The sequence below is a fragment of the Rhea pennata genome, chromosome 15, assembly GCF_028389875.1.
Source record: "Rhea pennata isolate bPtePen1 chromosome 15, bPtePen1.pri, whole genome shotgun sequence".
Lineage (NCBI taxonomy): Eukaryota > Metazoa > Chordata > Aves > Rheiformes > Rheidae > Rhea > Rhea pennata.
The window spans coordinates 11,209,681-11,229,349 of record NC_084677.1 but is presented as its reverse complement, the minus strand read 5'-3'; the positions used below and the strand labels follow the sequence as shown (position 1 = coordinate 11,229,349).

Here is a 19,669-nt window from a genome sequence, read left to right as displayed (position 1 = left end):
AGGCCTTGAAGACAGAGCGTCTTCCCCCGGACTTCCGGGGCGGCTGTGCGCATGCGCAGGCGGTGGCGGCGTCCTCCGCGGGGCTGGGGCCGTTAGAGGGGGCGGGGCGGGGGCGGCTCCTGAGGCGCCCAGCGGCGAGCGGCGACGGCGGGGGGCGAGGCCGGGGGCGGGGGCGTCTCGCCCGGTACTTAGAGCCGGGCCGGGGCGGGTGGGCAGGGCATAGCGCTGTCGCTGCTCGCTATGGCTTGTGTCCCGCCCGCTTTCATCGGCTGTGAGGAGGTGGAGCGGCACCTGCCCCGCGGCAGCCTGCTGCTGCCGGCGCTGGAGGCGGCGCTGGCCAACTTCTCCAGCGGCGCGGCGGGCGGCGTGGCGCAGCCGGTGCGCACCGTGGTGCCGGTGCGGCCGCACGGCGGGTGAGCGGGGCCGCGGCGGGTGCGGCGCGGCGCGGCGCAGCGCCGGCGGCCGTTTCCCCGGGGGAGCGGGGCAGAAACCCGCCGGAGGAGGCGAAAGCCGCCGCGGGGGTCCGCTCCGCCGGCCGGGAGCTGCTCGGTGTTAACCGCTGCGCAGCTTCGGCCTCTCACGCTCCAGTTACAAATTACCCTCGTTAAAGGTTCCTGGGAGTGATGCCCGCGTACAGCGCCGCGGACGACGCGCTGACGACCAAGCTGGTGACTTTCTACGCGCACCACAAAGATTCTTCTGTGCCTTCTCACCAAGCGACTGTCCTCTTGTTTGATCCGAGAAACGGCACTCTCAAGGCTGTGAGTCTGCTGTATGCCTCTGCCTTCTCCTCTGTTAACGTCCTGTCTCTTTGCCCTTTGACTTGTTTCTCAGAAGTGGGAGCTTGTGTAAGCTGGCACAAGTTTAGTGGCATTTGGCCTTAGATCTTTCATGTGTGTGAAAGTGTACTGTTTCCTTTCCTCTGGTATTTCCTGCGAGCTGTGATTTGAAGGGAAACTGTTGACTCAGAGGGTGAGTGGAAGAGAGTAAATAAGGAGGAAAAGTTTACCCTACCTGTGAAGGGGAGGAGGAAACCTTGCTGAATAAGGAACTGGTCCTGCATCATCTTTAAGTCTAAATCTGAAGAGATTTACAATTGGCCTTGGAGAAAATAGTATTTAGGGTCTGTTTTGTGGTATTTTTGCTGTTGGTGGTTTTGTTTTATTTGGAGTTTGACTATTAACCATATTTTCATCTGTGCCTCTTATGAATCATGTGATTACATGTTATTATGTTAGGTAAAAAAAATACTTGGAGCTTATTTTATTTTTTTTTAAGGTTTTAGATGGCAGTGTCATTACAGCAAAACGAACAGCTGCAGTTTCTGCAATAGCTACCAAGGTATGTCTCCTGTGTCCTAAGTCAGGATAGAATTGATAAGTGGTGTGATATACAGAACAGTTAGAGGGAATGACGTAAACGGCTTTCAGTCCATGTGAGTTTTCTTCAAATATAGTTTTAAATAACAATTATGATAATGTAAGTACCTTCAGGGAAAACATAAAATGCATTTTTCCTCTTTTGAGTAATGCCTGGTTCTAATATTTTTGTGTGTGATGTAAGAAGATATTTGAGCTATGTTTTTGTGGTTCATGCTACAAACTCTTTTGGGAATTTACTGAAGTGTATTCCTCTGATTTTTTTTTTTCCCTGCCCCTTTTGTATTTTTCCTAATGTGTTTCTCTGTGGCTTTGGGCAGTACAGATGTAGGGATAAATTCAGTTTTGTTTAGGTGAACATTTTGCCTTCTCTGGTAAAGGTAAGTGGGATTCACTGGAGAATGATAAAAAGGTACATTTCCAGGTGACAATATAGCCTGTCTTAAGGTAGGTGGATGACTTGTTCAGAGATGTCTGTCTGTGTCTCTATTTGCTGTTGCTGGAGGTTTTCCACATGACTAGCCCTGACTACAATCTCAAACTTCAGTGCCTGAGGAACAGATGAAGTAAATCCTGCTGTAGGTTGCTTCTTATTATTTCAGTCTTAGCTGGAAGTTGTTTTCCTCCAACTATTAAAAGTCCAGCCAAAAACTATTTTAAAGAAGAATCTGAAAGCAACAAGTTGCCATCTATTGCATAGTAAAGTCTTGGTCTTCACCTCAAAGAATAGGCAAAAAACAAAAGTATTTTTAAGCTCTGAGCTTCTTATTTTCCTGATCAGCCTTACATCAGACTGAAGATTGGCCTCTCTACTTCGTTATTAGTGGTCTTCATGCCATGTAACTCTTTCCAAGGCGTTAGAGCTAAGTTGACATAAAATTGGAGTGAAGAACTTGTCCCGAAAGCTTTCCCCTGGTACAAGGAACAAAACAATTCACAATGAATTCCTCAGACATTAGGTTATAGGACTTCATTCATCTCAACCATTCTATGGTTGGCCAATTTTGATGGTTTTTATGCAGTCAAGGCTCTACTAGTTTCAAAGGAGCTAGGCTGGTCAAGGGACTTAATCAGACCCTTAATTGTTATCTACTGCTTTGGGAAATTCTCAGGAGTGTTTGAGTTTAGCTCTTAGTTGTCATTTTGTTCCCTTTATGGCACTTGCTTTTCAAAGATCCAATGCCTTTATGTAGGAAGCCTTTGAAATGAGTGTTGGTGTCTTTGAAAGGAATGTTAAAAAGAGTTCTTGCTGCTGAAAATATGATCAATGAGTTTTTCTTTTTTAATTTCTTGCAGCAGAATAAGAGTTGAGAGACTACATGGTTCAAAAGCTTTTTATGCAGAATTGAGCGACCACAACAAATGCATGAACAACACACAAGGATAGCTTGGGGCTGGACTCCAGCAGCCCTCCCCCTTGCCAAGTACTGATGAATCACAGGCAAAAACTAAACCAGAAAATGAGAAGCAACCATAGGACTGAATTTTAAAATCTGTTCCTCAGAACCATCTGTATTTTTTAAAAAAATGCATTTGTACCAGTTACTGGTTAAGTCAGGAGTTTCACTATCTGTTGCATCTAAAGATATGGTATGTTGAGATAAGGATAAGTATATGTAGGGATACAGGATATCTAGGGCAATGTTTTATGTATGAGAAAAAATTGACTGAAGCTGAAAAAAGTGCTGAGCAGGTCCCCTACTGTCTAAACTTCAAATGTGGACATGGATGAAGTAAACCGGTAGGAAAATGGGAAAAAGAAAGATTTGTTAATTTCTAAGGAAATGAGGTTGTGGTGACTGTTTTGTTTGTGCCCTATTAACATCAAATCTGTGAACCAATTTCAGTCAAATATAACAGAAGTAAAATCTACGAATGTACGAAGTTCCTAAAAGCTTTGTGAATGTTGACAGCCGAGTAGGAGAGAAAGATTCTCTTGGTGTTTTACTGAGGGAAAGAGCTTAATTCTTACCTGACTGGTTTGCAACTAGCTGGCAACCAAGAAATGATCTGCTTCTGAATAGCTCCAGTCCAGCCACAAAGTACACTTTGGTCCCTGCAAGTAGTGTTGAGTGGATCTGTGGGAAACAGGACCTCAGGACATCCCAATGAAAAGACAGGTATGGGACAGTAGACGGAGGTGATACTATCATACTTGGAAGGACAAGCTTGGTAGTATAGTACAAAAATCTCCAGGAACCAGCATTTGTTACTTATGCTCAGGAACAACTTTTTTTCTTTTTCTTTCTTTCTCTTTTTTTTTCCCTCTCTCAAAAGCAGACAAGACTAGTTTCTTTTGACAAACTGAAGTGGAAATAATAAGCTGCAGAGAGTGCCAGTAAAGAAAATCTTTCCAAAGGAAGCCAGTGACTGTGGTAAAAGCCACTCTTTAGTGATGCAGTGTATTTTCTGTGCAATATTAGGATGTTCAAGGGGCTGCAAATAAAAACCCTTTTTTTTAGAGTGTTATCTGCATCAACACAATGTATGATCTACTAACATTGATTGCATAAGGATCGCCTTTTGCAGTGCTGAACTGTACATCTGCTGTGATTTGTGGCCTCAGTGAATTGCAAAAGAAGGTTTAGCTTGGGTCTGCCAGCACAGCTTTCACTTCTGGTACTGATGGCTTTCGGTGTTGAGTCCTATTTTCAGCCAGTGCAGAACATCAACACTGAGGTTCTACACTTGATTAATCACGGGTGTAATGCAGTGTACTAATATTTGAGTGTACAGAGGCTCCAGAATTTGAGTTTGGCTCACAGTGTTGCATGTCAAAGTCTGAATTTCAAGAGCTGGACAATTAAACACCAAAATCAAGCTTAGGGGTACTTTAATGCTATTGATGCTTGCTTTTGCACGAAATCGATTGTTACAGTATTGAATATTGCTTTATGTTAACGTGAATTGATATTGGCTTTTGCATTTAAGTGATTTTTTTCTTTAAAGGACTAAAGATGCTGTTTTTGTAGTATTTTGATAAGTTAATATTTGCTATTTTATTTAAACACTTTTTGTTTTTAGTTATTAATGCCAGCTTCTGCAGAAGTGCTGTGCATTTTGGGAGCTGGTGTTCAAGCATATAGCCATTATGATATCTTCACAGAGCTGTTCACGTTTAAGGAGGTAATGGACTCATCTTAGCAAAATACATTTTTTTCCTCTGTTACGTTTTAGGAGCACTTACTATAGATAAAGCATATTGCAGTCAATAAAGTTTCGGTTAAGGAATTAAACCTGTTTTGATTATATTTCTAGAAAACCTAATACTCTAAAACAATATAGTTGAGCAGCAAATACTACATGTTCAGGGTTGGAAACAGTCAAGTTTCAGTTGTCTTTCTCTTTGCATGAGGAAAGCATACTATGTCTCCCATATTTGAATGAGCTTTCTTTTGACTTTCTCCTAAATACATCAGATCAAAATATTTAGATTTTATAAATACAGCTCTACCAGGAGCTGTTGTCCTGGTATTGCAAAGAAAGCATTCAAATATAGCTGCCCATGCAGTAAATTCAATCACTTATTTGATGGGAACGTTAAAGGGGGAAAAAAAAACCTTTTAGGTTAGATGTAATCATCACCTTAAAACTGAAACAAAGTCTGTTCAGTGTCAGTAAGGAGAATTTTTCTAGGTTGTGATGTATGGCCCTTTTCCTAAAGGTCAGGATATGGAATCGCACCAAGGAGAACGCGGTGAAGTTTGCATGTTCTGTTAATGGTCCAGTGAAGGTCTGTTCCTCTACTCAGGAGGCAGTTACTGGGGCTGACGTCATTGTAACAGTCACCATGGCAACAACACCAGTTTTATTTGGAAAGTGGGTAAAACCAGGTGCCCATGTCAACGGTATGCTATGTTCTCATTTAAGTAACCTTTTTAATGTTTTTTAGTACTAAAAACTGTTGGAGAGCAATACTTATTTCTCAGAGTAAATGCTTTTTCACTTTGACTCTTTCCCTTTAGTGAGGACCCCTTTTCATAGCCCTAGGTTTCCTGAGTGTCTGGAATTCCCACATATTCCAGCACTAGATACTTTCTAGAGTGTGAGATATGCTTTCCCCCCCCCCCCTTTTTTTATACATAATCTTAGTGGAGTCCTTTTTTGCCATCATGTGCCAACTTGATGTTCACTTTGTCCTCTATTTAAATAACCCCATACAAACGTATTATTCCCAAAGTGATTTTATTCATGCTACTGTTTCTTTTGTGACTGTCATCTTTTCTTCACCTGATTTTTTTTTGGTAAGCTCCTTTATTTGTTCATTTGGAGCTGGATCTCTCTCTCTCTCTCTCTCTCTTTCTTTTTAAACTTACTTGAATTAAAAGGGTACAGAAATTAAGAACCTCACAATTTGAGCTTTTAATTATGGTGAGGTTTGGAGGACTTCTTCCTCCCCCCCGCCTCCTGCCTGATAATGATGTTGCTGCACTACTATGTAAAGTCCCTGGACATGTCGCCATTTGTTTATTTTATTAATTTTGGACCTTTTTCAGATGCCCTTGTGCTCTTTCCAAATGGCTTTGTAATAAGACAAAAGCAGCTTGTCAAAGGGGACAATTTAAAGGAAGTTCCCACAATCCAGCAACATCCTACCAATTTTTCAGACTCAATTTAGTCCTTTGATTGAATGTTGTTGTCTGTGGTATGTCACGGCATGGAAGCCAGAAGTACAACCAAAATCAATTAAGGTCTACAGTCACTGAGGCAACACATACACAAAGACCCCTCCCCTCCCCCCCATCTCTGCCTCTCTCCACTGAGACATTCCTGCTATTTGAGGAGGCATTTGGGCCATGTGGAATATTACTATTCCATAGCAGTGAAATGTTTTTAAAAAACATTTTTGTACAGTATAGCTTCTTTGTTAGCCCTGAAGAAGTTATAGTAGTTTTGCTATATCAAAAAAAAAAAAAAAAATAGCCCTTGATTTGTTTTCAATTTTTCTAGAAAAATTAATCTGTAATTCCTCCACTTGGTGTGCTTCTAAAGTTAAAAGAAAATGATAGAAGCTATGGATTTAAAAATCCTAGTTAATAGCATTCCTCCACCTGTCTGGATCTACCGGTTTCTGCAAAATACTTTGGTTCTGATTTGTTCGGGATAATTGAGAGAGCCTTTAAATCGCTTCCCCCCCCTTCTCTAGACACATAACAAAGACAATCTGGATCAAATAAAAGGACTATAACATTCAGGGTGTTTGGAAATAATCTCCCTCTGTCTGTTACCTCTTATCCTCCCCTTTCATCAGATTTTCTCATGCCTCAGTTACCCAGGGTCTGCTGGCAAGGGTGTTTTTTACGACAGATCTAATACTGAATATCTTGGAGCTGTGTAGAGTGTGTTTTGAGAAGGGGAAAGGCTTTGAGGAAAATTGGTGACCTGACAGTCCCAGAAGCTGAGGTTACTGTCTGCAGAAGAGATGTTGTCTGTGTAATGTTAAGGTAGCTTCCGGGGTTGTCTTGCCAGATGATCAAATCTCATTGTAATGGAACCTTCTATAAGCAGAAAAGACACTTTATTTTTAATTCATATAATTTTCAAGGCTGCTAACAAAGGCTTGTTTGGTTTGTAACTACATATAGTTATATGTACTCTTACATTTCTTATACAGATGTGAGATGATGAAGGGTGGTGCAGAGCTACCTCCCCATGTCTGTTGCTATACTGTCAGCCTTATTTGGAAGGAACAGTTTGACTAGTCCACTAAAGTGGAGACAGTGCCAGCAAAGAATTTCCCTTCTGTGAGACTAACTTCTTGAAGAATTGCTTAAGTTTAGTTCTTTAGCAAGTTGAAATACAGAAAGACCCATTGATTCCCGTTGTTCTGTTTTGCTTATCTTGAGCATAAGACCTTCAGTGGAATCAGAATCTGACTACTAAAGGCTAAGGATACTGCACACTGTAATAAACTGTAACCCTTCTGGAGAGCTGCACCCAATGTCATGCTTTATTGTCAGTAGTGGAAGCTAAAGGGTTTGACACATCATAGAAACAGGGCATGTATACCTCAGTGTAACAGGTGAGGCCAAGTTTAGAGAAGTCTAGGGTTTTTCCCAATTGTTCAGGCACATCCTGGTTGGCATTTCTTTTTCTTTTCTTTTTTTCCCTCCCCTTATCAATAAATACGCCTCCTCTGCTAATGTCTTTTTTTTTGTGTGTGTTCTAGTTCCCCAATGATCTCTATTGTTACTTACATGTCTTTTGGACAAAACATGTTTTGAATTTGTTAGAAATTCCTCTCAAATTCATCAATTTTATTGTCTTAGCTGTTGGAGCAAGCAGACCAGATTGGAGAGAACTGGATGATGAACTGATGAAGAATTGTGTTCTCTTTGTGGATTCCAGAGAGGCTGCTCTTACTGAATCAGGAGATATTATATTATCAGGGGTAAGACTTTTTTCAAATGAAGGCCCTTTTTATGTAAGTGGCTTATTTGAAATGAGCTGTTATTCATGGTGTGCTGTGCTAAAACTTCTTAGAGCATCAAATGTAGACGCTAAAACTTTCCACACACAGGCTGAAAAACAGATATTCTAGATATCTATGCTAGAATCTTGAAACTTGTTTCAACTATTGCGTAACAGCACATCACATCAGCACATTTTCAGCGCTGGCCTTTTGTTTATTTGCTTATGATAAATCTTTCAAAAGCGTGTTTTCCTGAATGTTCTGTAGTTTGTGTGGTTTTTGTTTTGTTTTCCACCCCCCTCCAAATCTGTTGAAACCTATCAATGTGATTGACATGCACCAGGCCTCTAGAGAATGAAGGATAGTGGTCTTGCAGACAGTTTTTTTTTTTCTGTTGTTGTGTTTTTTTTTTTAAATATTCGTTACTGCCTTTAAAGTGGGGTTTTTGTTTATTTGTGCAGAATAAATAGAGATTTGGAGGTTTAGCATAAGAGGTCCAGATTCTGTAAAGTGTGTGTAACTTTATTTTTTTGGATAAGTAGCAAGACTGTCAAATTCTAAAAAGCTTTTATTTAACTGAGGAAAGTGTCAGCTGTCTTTGCTTGTTTTTTGTCTGAAAAATATTCCACTCCTCTGATTTCTGTCCCATTTTTGTTATTTGTCTGATTGCTTATCTCTTCCACCATGGGATCCATTAAGTGATAAAAATTGGAAAAGTTTTATTTCTTCTGATTTTTTTTTCCCCCCTCAAGTGACTTTATTTCTCTATGTATGGATCAATGCTTTGTTTCTGTTCAATGTATATTTGTTCACAGGCGGAGATTTTTGCTGAACTGGGAGAGGTACTGAAGGGTACAAAACCAGCCCTGCGTGAGAAAACAACAGTGTTTAAATCACTGGGTAAGAACAGCCCCTCCTGCATGCAAGTCTGAGGGAAAACAATGCCTTGTTATTTAATAGGTCCCCTGTGCATGGGAAAACTGCTGATCATCTTCAAAACTGCTGTGGCAACGCACTCCCCAGAAGAAACTAGAATGTGATTTGCATTTTCCCTTTTTATTTCTGAGTCTACTAGGAATGATGTAATGAAAAGTGATAGGAAAGCCAACAAGCAATAGGAAAAATATGTTTTCCATTCCAAAATTATTCAACACATGGCTGTAGTTTAGTTTATAAACACAGCCCCAACATGAAAGTGCTGCTGTTGTGAAGTCTGACCTAAAGACAGTGTGACAGTGCACAGTGGTGTTGAGGCCAATGTGGCCAGGGGGGAAGAAAGAGAGGAAGGGGGGAAGGAGCAGGAGCAATGATGGCTTACCAAACTCTGAGCTAAACTTGCTCAAAAGGGCTGAGTCGCAACGTGAACACTGAAAGTTAGGTTCATACTGTAACATTAACTTCAGATAGGACACCTTATGGGTAAATCATGGCTCTAAACTTTGAATATAACATTGTAGATGTTTTGGAAGTGAAAGATTCCTGTCTAGGTATTCCTCTGGACTGTTCTGATCTAAGTCTAAATTGCTTTATATACCTGAGACACTGTTTGAAGCTGACTTTACTTATATTTCAGGGATGGCAGTTGAAGATACAGTAGCAGCGAAATTTGTTTATGATTCATGGTCAGCTGGTAACTAAAGTCTACAATGCCAAGAAGGTCATAAAATACCAAGAAAATGATTTGTGCTTAGTTTCCTTCAATTTTTTTAACAATAACTTTGACAATCCTAGCTGAATGTAGTGCTTCTAGAACTTTCAAAACCAAAATCAAACTTCAGTAATAGACCACTTCTACTGTTTTCTACTGGCAAATATTAGGTATTTGCAGTATTACTAACAAGTATTGTATGTATTTTGATACCATTTTGGAATCAACACCTTTCTTTCTCAGCAACATATATAGCAGAAAACCATGGGTGGATTGTTTGTAGAGAGGTAATTCATGCTGGAGTAAAGTAAGTCTGTTTGGAGACTGGAGTCTGAGCTTGACATGTTACCTGTGATAAATGAAACTGGTTCCAGTGTTATCATGGACAGTGATTTAGTCTGCAGTCTCTCCTGGCAATGCGGTCCACTCTGGACTCCTGGAGACTACTTAGCCTCAGTTCTGGAAGTCATTGACCTTACTTCCCCCTCCCCCCCCCCGCCATGTTCCTCTTGCTCTGCCCTCAAACCATGTAGTTGCTAATTTGAGAGCATACTCCTGAGTGGGACTTAATAATGATATCTCCATACAATTAGATTTGTCTCCCTGTTTTCATAAAGCACCTGGGTCAAGAAGGCTTAAGACAGCAAAAAAAACAGCTGATGACAGATCACTGGAACAGGTTGCCCAGAGAGGATGTGGAGTCCCCTTCTCTGGAGATATTCAAGGCCTGCCTGGATGCAACCCTGTCTAACATGCTCTGGGTGACCCTGCTTGAGCAGAGGGGTTGAACTAGATGATCTCCAGAGGTCCCTTCCAACCTTACCAATTCTATGATTCTAATACTATGCGTGCATTAACTGAGAGGGAACTGTATTCAGCTTGTTCCTTAGTAGGTTCCTGGGTGTGGTGTTGCCGTTTTCTTGTTTAAAACAGTTATCCAAAGTGTGAATAGTGTAAATGTGTTTTGTTTAAACTTATGTCCTGTAGGGATATTTTGGTATTAGTCTATGGTGTTTAAGTTCTTAACACAGGTCCAAACTTAAAGCAACTTTGTAAACTGATTACAGGGATGTAAACATTAAGTATACAGGCAAATATGTTCAGTTTGGCTGTACCATGCATCAATTGGCATCTATCCTGGTGGGTGTTGCTGGGGCAGGATTTTCCATAAGCATCCACATTTTTGGTGGAGGAACTCAGTGATGTCCTACACAGGACTAAGGAAAAGTTCCATTTTTTTTTTTTTGCTGTTGCACAACAACTTTACAAAAGAATGAGCATCTGATGAAAAATAGCCATTGCTGCTGAATAGATTCCTGTCTCAGGCTAGAGTTGTGCCTTATGAAATTTTGTTTATACTTGCATATTGTTTCATGTAGGCTGCTAAGTATTTCTTTATTTCGTAAAAGAATTACAGGACATGGTCATTTTATATTGATGCCAGTAGAGTACACTGGAGCAATAGGAAGAAGGTTCAGAAGCAGGTAGTGTTAAAACCCTTGATGGCACGTAAGTATAGAAGAAGTTAATGAGCACAGTGCAGGTGTGACGTAAATAATACTCCAAATTAAGCCTGGTGTAAACTAGTTGGAATAGGGCCATAAGTGGCAGAACTTGTAATTTGCACAGTTTGTAGCATGGAAGGGTTCCAGACCCATGATTGAATTGAGCCAAAGGATGTATTATGAGGGTAAAAGTTACGAAAAACTCCAGTGAACCATTAAGCTCCCTATTAGCTTTTACTTTTTTTAATTTTAGCAAAACTACCTTTCAATTCTTAACATGCTCCCTCCCCCTGCCGTGTCAGTTGTGAAGTGCTCAGTAATGTGTATTTGACACATCCTCTCACTTCAGTAATGGGGAACTCCTGTCCTGTCCCATTCATGAGATGAGTTATGGAGCATCTATGTCTGTCACATTCAAGAGCTGTATGGAAACAATGACTTGCTATTTGTAACAGTATTATCACAGTTCTGTGCCTGTGTGAAACAGTTTGCGATTTGCAGTAAGGCATACTGTTTAGAAAGAAGCATACACTTTTTCACATGTACTCTGCTGTGGACTATATACTCTGAAAAGTAGATAGAGCCAGTTCAAAGACCTGGTTCAGAAAACCCACTGTGTTCCTGGCCTCCCTTGGCAGCAGGAGGTTCTAGGAGCCTGGCTTCAGCATTTTGCCTCTGAATAGCCTGAATTCATAAAAATGACTGGATTCAATTACAATGGGAGTTGCTTGGGTGTTGTCTTTAAATTTCTTTGGAAACTTTAGCCTTAGCTCTGTGACTCCTTCCCTTTTTTCTTGTTGAAGACTACCTTTAATTTGTAACTTACATACATGTTAATTAAATGCATACTATTACTTTGGCATTCATTTTGTTGTCTGTTGTTCATTTGTTTTTGTGGGGGTGCTGTGGGGTTGGTTTGGTGGTAGCTGTTTTTGTGGATTTTTTTTTTCTTCCCTTAAAATGAGGAAGAAAAGTTTCACTTTCAGTTCATCAGTAAAGTATCAAGCAGCTTTGGTGACTTCTTTCTTGATAAATGTGCTCACTGGATATAAAGAAAAAGAAATTCAGATGGCTCTGCTGCACAGTGGTGCTGGGTTTTGTAGTTGTCCACTGCATTTCCTCTTGATGTCTATGGGTGTGTGATCCCATGGGTTTACAGTTTATTTGAACTGGATTGTATGATTGCACTTGATACATAAAGTCCATCTAACTGGAAGGTCCTATACAGATGTTGCTAATGAGTCAGATTTAGGACTCTCTAAAGACTTAAAATTTTAAAAGGAACAAGGGAATTGATTGGAAATACTTCTTCTGAAATTGTTCCAGATGTCTGCTTTATATTAAGAGCCAATTTCCAAGACCACCCACCAAGAAGTGGATTAGCAGAATTGCATTCCCCCCCCATTTATTTAATTTTAGAAGAGTAGATATACTGGGGTCAAATCAGCTGCCTAAAATGTCATATGAGATGCCCTGGAGCTTCCTCTTTTGTTTGTAGCTGCAACTCTAGGAGACCAAAAGAAATGCCTATACGGCTTGGTAGGTAAATCAGGCTGGAGAATGATGATTATAGGCCCAGTCAAGCAAACTGCACTGAATGTTCAAATCAGTGGTGTGAGCAAGAATGACAGGATTTAACCCTGCAACATCCACTTGTCCTATGCTTTCAAAGATGTAAAATTTGCCATTTCCTGATTGCCTTGTTAAATGTTCAGGAGTCTCTTCACAAAAACAAAACACCCAGCAGGTTAATAACAGGCTGGGGGGGAAGGGGTCATGGACACAGATTTACTTACTGTGCTGAGCACAGGAATTGGTATGTTAGCTTAGTAGAAGAAAATGTCAACACACTGAGATGCAAGAGTCCAAGGGGAGAAGAATACTGTGTGAAGTCCAGCCAAGAAAAAGCAGTTATAATTAACAGATCAAAGTGGAAGAAAGGGGACTTGGAAAAGACAAAGCATGAAAATGGATTATTAACTAGAGTTAGTCTTCATCAATGCAATACACCCCTGGGGGAAGAGGGGGGGGTCCCAGCTGACTAATGGATCAGGGTGGTAGGAAGAGATTTTTCAAAAATACTTAAAGATTTAAATCCTGTTGATAAGTAACTGTGTCTCTAAAATCTGAGCTCTTAGAGCATAGCTGCTACAACAACATAGCTAGACCCACGTGTCTTGGTGCAAGTGATTAGTTCATATCCAATGGTCCTGGCTTCCCTGGGGAATGGGCCTAGGCAGCGGAAGGGAGCCCAGCTGTGAGTGCCTCCAGATGGGCTGTAACCACCAGAAGCTTCTCCAGGAGCTCAACATCGTTCTCTTTCCCTTTTGTGAGCTGCTGTACAAGCACCTCTTTACATGCAGGTTTGGGGTGGAGGCAGGCAACGGCCAACAAAGTGCTAAGTGCTTACTTTCTGGGACTTTGTGTGACAAATGATTCCCATAGCAAGCAAACCGAAGCCAAAAAGATCAAAAAATCTTAAATTTTGTCATTAAAGGTATTATCCGTTTAGGATGTGATTGTTAGCAACTAACTATTAATCTCCACTCTAATGAGATGAGAGAAAAGATCATACCAAACATCACGGATGTATGATACATTTCAAAAATGAATATCAATACAGGAGCAAGAAACTTGACTGTAGGAACATGAAGATCATTTTAAAATAGTTTTATTTACATTCATTCAGAGGCTATTAGAGTCAATAGACGACAGCCAAAATCAAGATCTGGATTCCATTTCTCAAGTCTCACTAGGAGCAGGAAGGACAATCTAGCAGGAATCACCAGAGAAAACCCCAAGCTCCCTAGCTGCAGGAATGCTCTGCACTTTGGTTTTGGAGAAGAAGTGAAGGGTTTTGTTAAGGAATGCAGTCTGCCTGGCCCTCGCTAATACTTGAAATTATTTGGACCAGAATACATCCAATCCCCATAAGACACTTCAGGGAGAGAAAGTTTTAAATCTACATGGGTTTTTTGTTTGTTTGTTTTGGTTTTTTACCTTTCAAATTCTTTCTTTTGGCAGAATATGTTTGTATTTGTCCTGTGCACTGCGGTCATCTACCCAGGCAGAAGCATTTTGGCCTTGCTCTCTGTTCTAAAGGAAGTAGTAACCTCTTGCCTTTTGCTTTAGTGGGTATCTGAGAAGAACCGCGTGTTATTGTGAAAGAGCAAAAGATAATGAATGAGTGTGCAGGGTACAGCAACCGATATGTTTATTTATAAGCGAGTATCTGTAGTTTTTCCCGGGTTCTTGAGTGCCTGTTTTCTTCTATCCACAGCATTCAGGACTTTCTTTCTTGGCCCCAGCTCCATTTGAATGCTCTGTAGATCTTCATCAGAACATAGCATCAGGGCATCTAAATCGATTTTTTCCCTCATGAAGACTGGAAGAAACTCATCCAACATCTGTGATGCCAGGAAGACCTCCAGGGGGGTGCTCTCCCCTTCCTCATCATCCCAGACAAGTTCCTCCTCGTTCCAAGGAACATTAGCTTCGTTTCCAACATGGTCTTCTCTGCCATTCTCAGCATTTTCCTGCTGAAAGAGCTCACTGGACATTTTGAAGCTTATACTCTCTTTCCCTGACGATATGCCTTCTGGATTTACATTTGCAGCCAAATTTCTTCCAAATACAATCTTGCCAAGACCTGGCCGCTTGAAAATAGAGAGCTGACTGTCATTGTCAGAAAGGTTTGCCTCTCTAAGGTCATTCAGTAATTCATCCTCCTCTTTTTCATCAAATAAATGCATCACAGTTGTTCTTCTATCCATGCTATCCCCTTGGCCATTGCTTTTTGTTTCCTCATTTCCTGCATTATCAGCTGTCTTTTTTGCCTTCAATCTGAAGGTATCTTTCAGATTTTTGGAGAAAGAACTTGTATTTGAAGCAAAGAGACTAGACACTTTTCCTCTGGAGTGTGTCCCTCTAGAAGAATTTACTGAGCCAAGCTTTTCTTTCATATAATTCTGGTTCATTTCATGCTGGTGTTTCTCTTGGCGCTTCTCACATTCCTTGATTTGTTTCTCTGCATTCCTCTGCGCCTGCGCTTTGAGTTTGGAGACTTTCTTTGGGTTCAGCATGTTCTGTTCGGTGGCAGCTTTGTCTAGGATGCTGACACACTCGTTTCGATCTCTGCTGGCAGCTGCCTCCAGAGGAGTGCGGAAGTCATTGTCCAGAGCAAATATATTGGCACCAAACTTGATCAAAAAAGAAACACAGTGGACGTGACCATTGCAAGCAGTGTGGTGGAGAGCAGTGTTCCCCCAGATGTCACATTTGTCAGGATCACCTCTGAGAAGGAAAGTAGCACACAGTGAGCTGGACATAGCCAACAAAGACTGCACGGGGATCAGTTACTAAAAGGTTAGCTCAGCTTTGCTATGAGGAGTACAGCCCCAATCAAAATGATTTGATTTAGCTCCATTCTCTAGACTGGAGCTGCACCTACTTGCCCTAGGGTGGAGTTTGGCTGCACGTGTGGCATCCGTGCTCCGTCCTGGCCCTCTCTGAATTACGCTCTTTGGGGCTGAGTGTGACTGCAGATCCCCACGTTTTAGGAGGGGTAAATGCAGAAACATCCTTCAGACTAAAATGCCACAGCAGCAGGAGGCAAGAGGGAGACTGTGACCCCTGTGGACCCAGACACAGAACCCGCTCCCGTGGAGAAACAACAGCAAGTCGGAGTGCGCTGGGCTGCAAGAGCACGGGCATTGCTGCAAGGAGGTGGCAGCTGAGGTCAAAGTTTTTGTCTTAGACATATGGCGAACATGTACATATTTCTGCTTTCTGGACTCTGCTCTAGAGAATTGCCCCCAGAAACCTGATTCCTTAATCCCCACAGTCCTGCGTTGTCCCGCATCTTGCCCAGAAGTGCCAGGAAGTGCTGCCTCATCCATCCCCCCCAGACCCTTTCGTAGCTATTTGTGGTTTCTTTTCCCTGTGGAGCCTTCCAGCCTTTGGCTCTCGAACAATTCACAAGCTAGAGAGTTGATTCCCTACTCAGTGGGACTTCGGGTAAAGTCTGACATCTACTTAAGGTTCTCATACTCCTCTCCTTTCCTAAGTGTGAAGAAGGAGGCTCACACAAAAGTGAGTGGATCTGCTGCTTGCTGTCTGCTGCTTGGTCTTGTCTCTGGCCATGTACCTGCACAGCACGCAGGTCTTAATGTCTAGGAAGACAAATTGTTCGAAGATGAAAATTGTTGATATTGCCACGTTTTCCAGAGGCTGAGTGTGTTGCAGGCTTCAGAATCCTAAAATCTGTAACAACTCTAAAGAAAATCCTCCTGCAGCTGAGTGCCTTTGTCAGGAAAGCCCTGAAACCACCTTTGCTTCAAGGAAAGGAAGAGTTTGTCAAAAATAATTGAAATACTTTCTCACAAGAAAACATTACAGGCCTGTAGAATAGGGAAAATCTTCCACAATTCAGTTTCTCTCCAGAGGCCAAGCAGGGACGAGTAAGACTACAGGGGTATCTCTGACTGCTTCAGGCTATGAATTGTGTCAAGGAATCTTGGAATAAAATAGAGGCGAATGCATGTTTTTGAAGGTTTTGAGGGCAATAGTATCCCAAAGTTGTCCTACACCAAGAAAAATAGAGTCAGAAATATACTGACTAATAAATACTAATAAATAGAAATTCTGATCTTTGCGTCATCTGCTGTAACTTCTATCAACATACATGGTAAAATATATATATTTTCACTTAAATTCTGAAGTAGATTATCTTGTTATTGTTTCTTTTTGGCTAGATGTTCTGTCTTGTATATGTTCACAGACAAACCTGTGTTGACTCTAGATATTTTCTTGGAGCTGTATTAATTATACAAGTTGAAAATCTGTTGGTCTATTTTTTGCTGCTTTAGGGGACACAGCAATAACCATACAGTCCAAAGGTCTTTTTTATTGTGTTATTACAACCACACCTGAGCTCGATGAGCTGTAAAGCAAATCTACAAGCCCATTTGTAGTCTATATTTTCAATTCTATTTTTAAGAAAAGAAAACTGAAATACATTCAAATAGCCATTCAACTTTTTCCTGTCTTCTTTCAGCTATTACAAGTGAAAATACAAGTCAATTTAATTTAATCTTCATCTCAGCCGAGAAAAAAACATTTTCTTTACTGCATCTCTGCACATGAAAAGCTTCTCTTCTATTAGATATTTTTGCAGAACCACAGCTTAAAAGATAGGCTTCAAAGCAGAGAAAGTACGGAGGATGAGACGGGGAGCTAGTGACCTTTTCAATAATATATTTTAAGCATGCAGTATATTTAAATGATTCCAATCAAACGTTACTACTAGCAAATACACCTGTAGAAAACCTTCCTTTATTTGTTTTTCCTTTATTTTTTAGTTTGCAAGGATCCTACCTGAGCTCCTGAAACAGTATCATGAACTTTTTAGTTGCTAATATTATAAAGAGAAATAACAATGTTTGGTACTACTATCTCAAAACTATCAGTTGTGACTTGCCTCAGAAAAGCATCAGATCTTCACAGTTATTGACTGCCCTTTGGAAGCAAATGATAGAGATTTTTTGCTCAAAATGTTTCCAACGAGCCATTTCCCTATAGAGCTCGTTTCGGAGGTGTATTATCCTCAAAGGACATAGTCAACCTCCACAGAGGACAAACAGTAGGTTTTCTTGGACCTCCATTAGGGCGACATCCCAGAGCAGATACCGACTGCTCCCTGCGTACCCCGTGTCCGTGCAGGGTCCCACGGCTGTTGATGTGGCTGTGCTGACAGGCTGTTTGCAGGTTCGTGGCCTAAGCCAGTGTGACTGAAGAGAGACAGCTTTTGACAGCACATGGGAAGAAATTACCAGGATGTTCGGCCTTTTGGGCCCGACATCTTGGCAGCGTTAGAGGCTCTACGTGCTATTTATCGTTTTGTGCCACAAGCTCTGAGAAATGGAGCCTGATTCACTTACCCTCTCCGACATGTGATTTCCAGAGCTTCCAGATACCCGTGGTACGCTGCCAGGAGCGTGGGCGTCATCCCGTCCTCATCCGGAGTATTGAGATCCTTCCTGGTGGCTTCTTTCAGGAGCTCCAAATTGCCGTCAGCTGCTGCTTTGTGGTACCTGGTGGACATTTTCAGTGACTTCTAGTTTCCCAAAGCAGCTCTGAGCAGCAGGCAGACTGCAGAGCCGCCCTTCCGTTACAGGGTTAGTAAATCGATAATTACACGTGGAGACGTCACCTTCAGGCTGGAAACGAGGAGGCGAAGTTCACCCCGGCAGGCAGCTCCTCCGGAGCTCTGTGCTGGCAGCAGGGCAGCGGGACGTTTAACACTTCTGTTTTCCGAAAGGCGCCGCCGCGTTGCCCGTTCACTGCAGCATCCGACCGCTCGAACGGGGCCATTCGTCTTCTCGCTGTCCTGGCTGCTTTTGCCGACCTGTTCTGGGACAACCGACTTGAAAGGGAGATTTACTTCTGATGTGAATTTGACCAGATTTCACCCTCTGTAGCAAAGTATCCCTGATTTTTGATAAGATGAAGTACTGCGTAAGCAGCTACCTTTACCAGTGGCGTCCTTTGCAACCTCGCATTTGTTGGGTTACTGCGTCTAAAAAGAAGCCTGCAAAAATGGCCCTGCAAAACTGGCCACATCCCTGGAGCTGTTTTGTGCACATGGACCGATGGGTGGGTGGCAGAGAGCCCTGCCGGGGCTGGCGTGGTGCTCGGCTACAACTGGCCAGCGGCTCCACCAGTCCCAGCAGGCAAAACCGCAGTCCGAGGTGTGGTCCTTCAACCTCAAATTCCCTTTCATCAGAAGATCTGAAAACACATGACAAATACTGATTTATTCCTCTGACAGGTATTGGTATCTCCATTTTAAATGAGAATGATTTTCGCACAGGGAGTTCAAGAACGCCCTGCGCCTGCGCAGCAAGCGCCTGCGCCTGCTGCCCTGGTCTCCTCCGCGCTCCCCACCTCGGAGCAGGGCCCCTTTCCACGTACCTACCTCTTGCTTTAGCAATTGCTCCCACCGATTTCACTGGAATTGCTTGCGGGATTAAGGGCTACCTCTCTAAGTAAAGGCTTATGGAATTAGACCATAGTTCTGATTCTGAGATTCGAAAGAGTAACTAAGTGAAAACTAAGTAAAATAGTAGTTTTAAAACAGTAGCTGTGGAGAAATCAGTAAGAGATTGTAGAAAGCCTAACAAAATGCTGGAGGCTCTCTGCTATTCCGGCCACATTCAGGACAGCTGCCAGCTAAATGTTACTTTTTGTCAAGCTGTTTTCTGCCACTAACTGAATTAACCCGTATCTTAGAGAACGTACTCTTGGCAATTAGCAATGGGGTTTTGCTGCTTGTTATGTCCCCTGCTTCGGAGGCAGCAGCAGTCGCAAACGGAGTCACTGTCTTGACTTGGTGCAGTTACTGGCTGGAGAGCAACCTGATCCACGTGCCGAAACGCTGCCCACTTAATTCACGGGACACCTCTCCAAACACACTTTCTCGCTTAATTATTTTCTCAGACAGAGTTCTTCAAGAGCAAACTTTTACCTACATTTTCCTCCATGAGGACAAGGAGAGTCTTGTAACATCTTAATCTTTGAATAAACAAGTCTACACGGGAGTAAAGCCCCGGTTTTCCTGCACGTCGTCCTCAGCGGCAGCCGTCCCCAGCTGCTGCCCTGCAGTGTCAGCACAGCGGGGAAGGACCGGGCTTCACCCGGGCCAACCTCCATCCCAGCATCAGAAGAT

At 42.1% G+C, this 19,669-nt stretch overlaps 2 protein-coding genes across 4 annotated transcripts; one reads left to right on the top strand and one right to left on the bottom strand.

The window, feature by feature from the left end:
- The first annotated feature begins 209 nt into the window (after positions 1-209).
- On the top strand, positions 210-14,686 carry CRYM (crystallin mu). Of its 3 annotated transcripts, none has more exons than XM_062588392.1 (8): positions 210-413; positions 611-761; positions 1,279-1,341; positions 4,404-4,505; positions 5,044-5,227; positions 7,649-7,770; positions 8,607-8,691; positions 14,225-14,686. In XM_062588392.1, the coding sequence occupies exons 1-8, from the start codon at positions 241-243 to the stop codon at positions 14,260-14,262; spliced, it is 918 nt and encodes a 305-aa protein (XP_062444376.1). In that variant the 5' UTR covers positions 210-240; the 3' UTR covers positions 14,263-14,686. The 3 variants fall into 3 exon arrangements, with proteins under 3 accessions (XP_062444376.1, XP_062444377.1, XP_062444375.1); XM_062588391.1 differs by lacking the exon at positions 14,225-14,686 and adding an exon at positions 9,365-11,810 and having other exon boundaries at positions 214-413; XM_062588393.1 differs by lacking the exons at positions 4,404-4,505; positions 14,225-14,686 and adding an exon at positions 9,365-11,810 and having other exon boundaries at positions 213-413.
- ANKS4B (ankyrin repeat and sterile alpha motif domain containing 4B) lies at positions 14,163-18,046 on the bottom strand. The gene is made up of 2 exons (XM_062588389.1): positions 17,883-18,046; positions 14,163-15,237 (listed from the first exon to the last, which is right to left on the bottom strand). Exons 1-2 carry the CDS (start codon positions 18,044-18,046, stop codon positions 14,163-14,165), a joined length of 1,239 nt encoding a protein of 412 aa, XP_062444373.1.
- Positions 18,047-19,669: the final 1,623 nt, after the last annotated feature.

Excerpts from the sequence above, each read along its gene's own strand:
- ANKS4B (XM_062588389.1), bottom strand. The coding sequence starts at position 18,046 with ATGTCCACCAGGTACCACAAAGCAGCAGCTGACGGCAATTTGGAGCTC. Across the intron at positions 15,238-17,882 it reads GAAATCACATGTCGGAGAGG|AGGTGATCCTGACAAATGTG; the intron begins GTAAGTGAATCA and ends TTTCCTTCTCAG.
- CRYM (XM_062588391.1), top strand. The coding sequence starts at position 241 with ATGGCTTGTGTCCCGCCCGCTTTCATCGGCTGTGAGGAGGTGGAGCGG. Across the intron at positions 7,771-8,606 it reads GAGATATTATATTATCAGGG|GCGGAGATTTTTGCTGAACT; the intron begins GTAAGACTTTTT and ends ATTTGTTCACAG. Across the intron at positions 8,692-9,364 it reads AACAGTGTTTAAATCACTGG|GGATGGCAGTTGAAGATACA; the intron begins GTAAGAACAGCC and ends CTTATATTTCAG.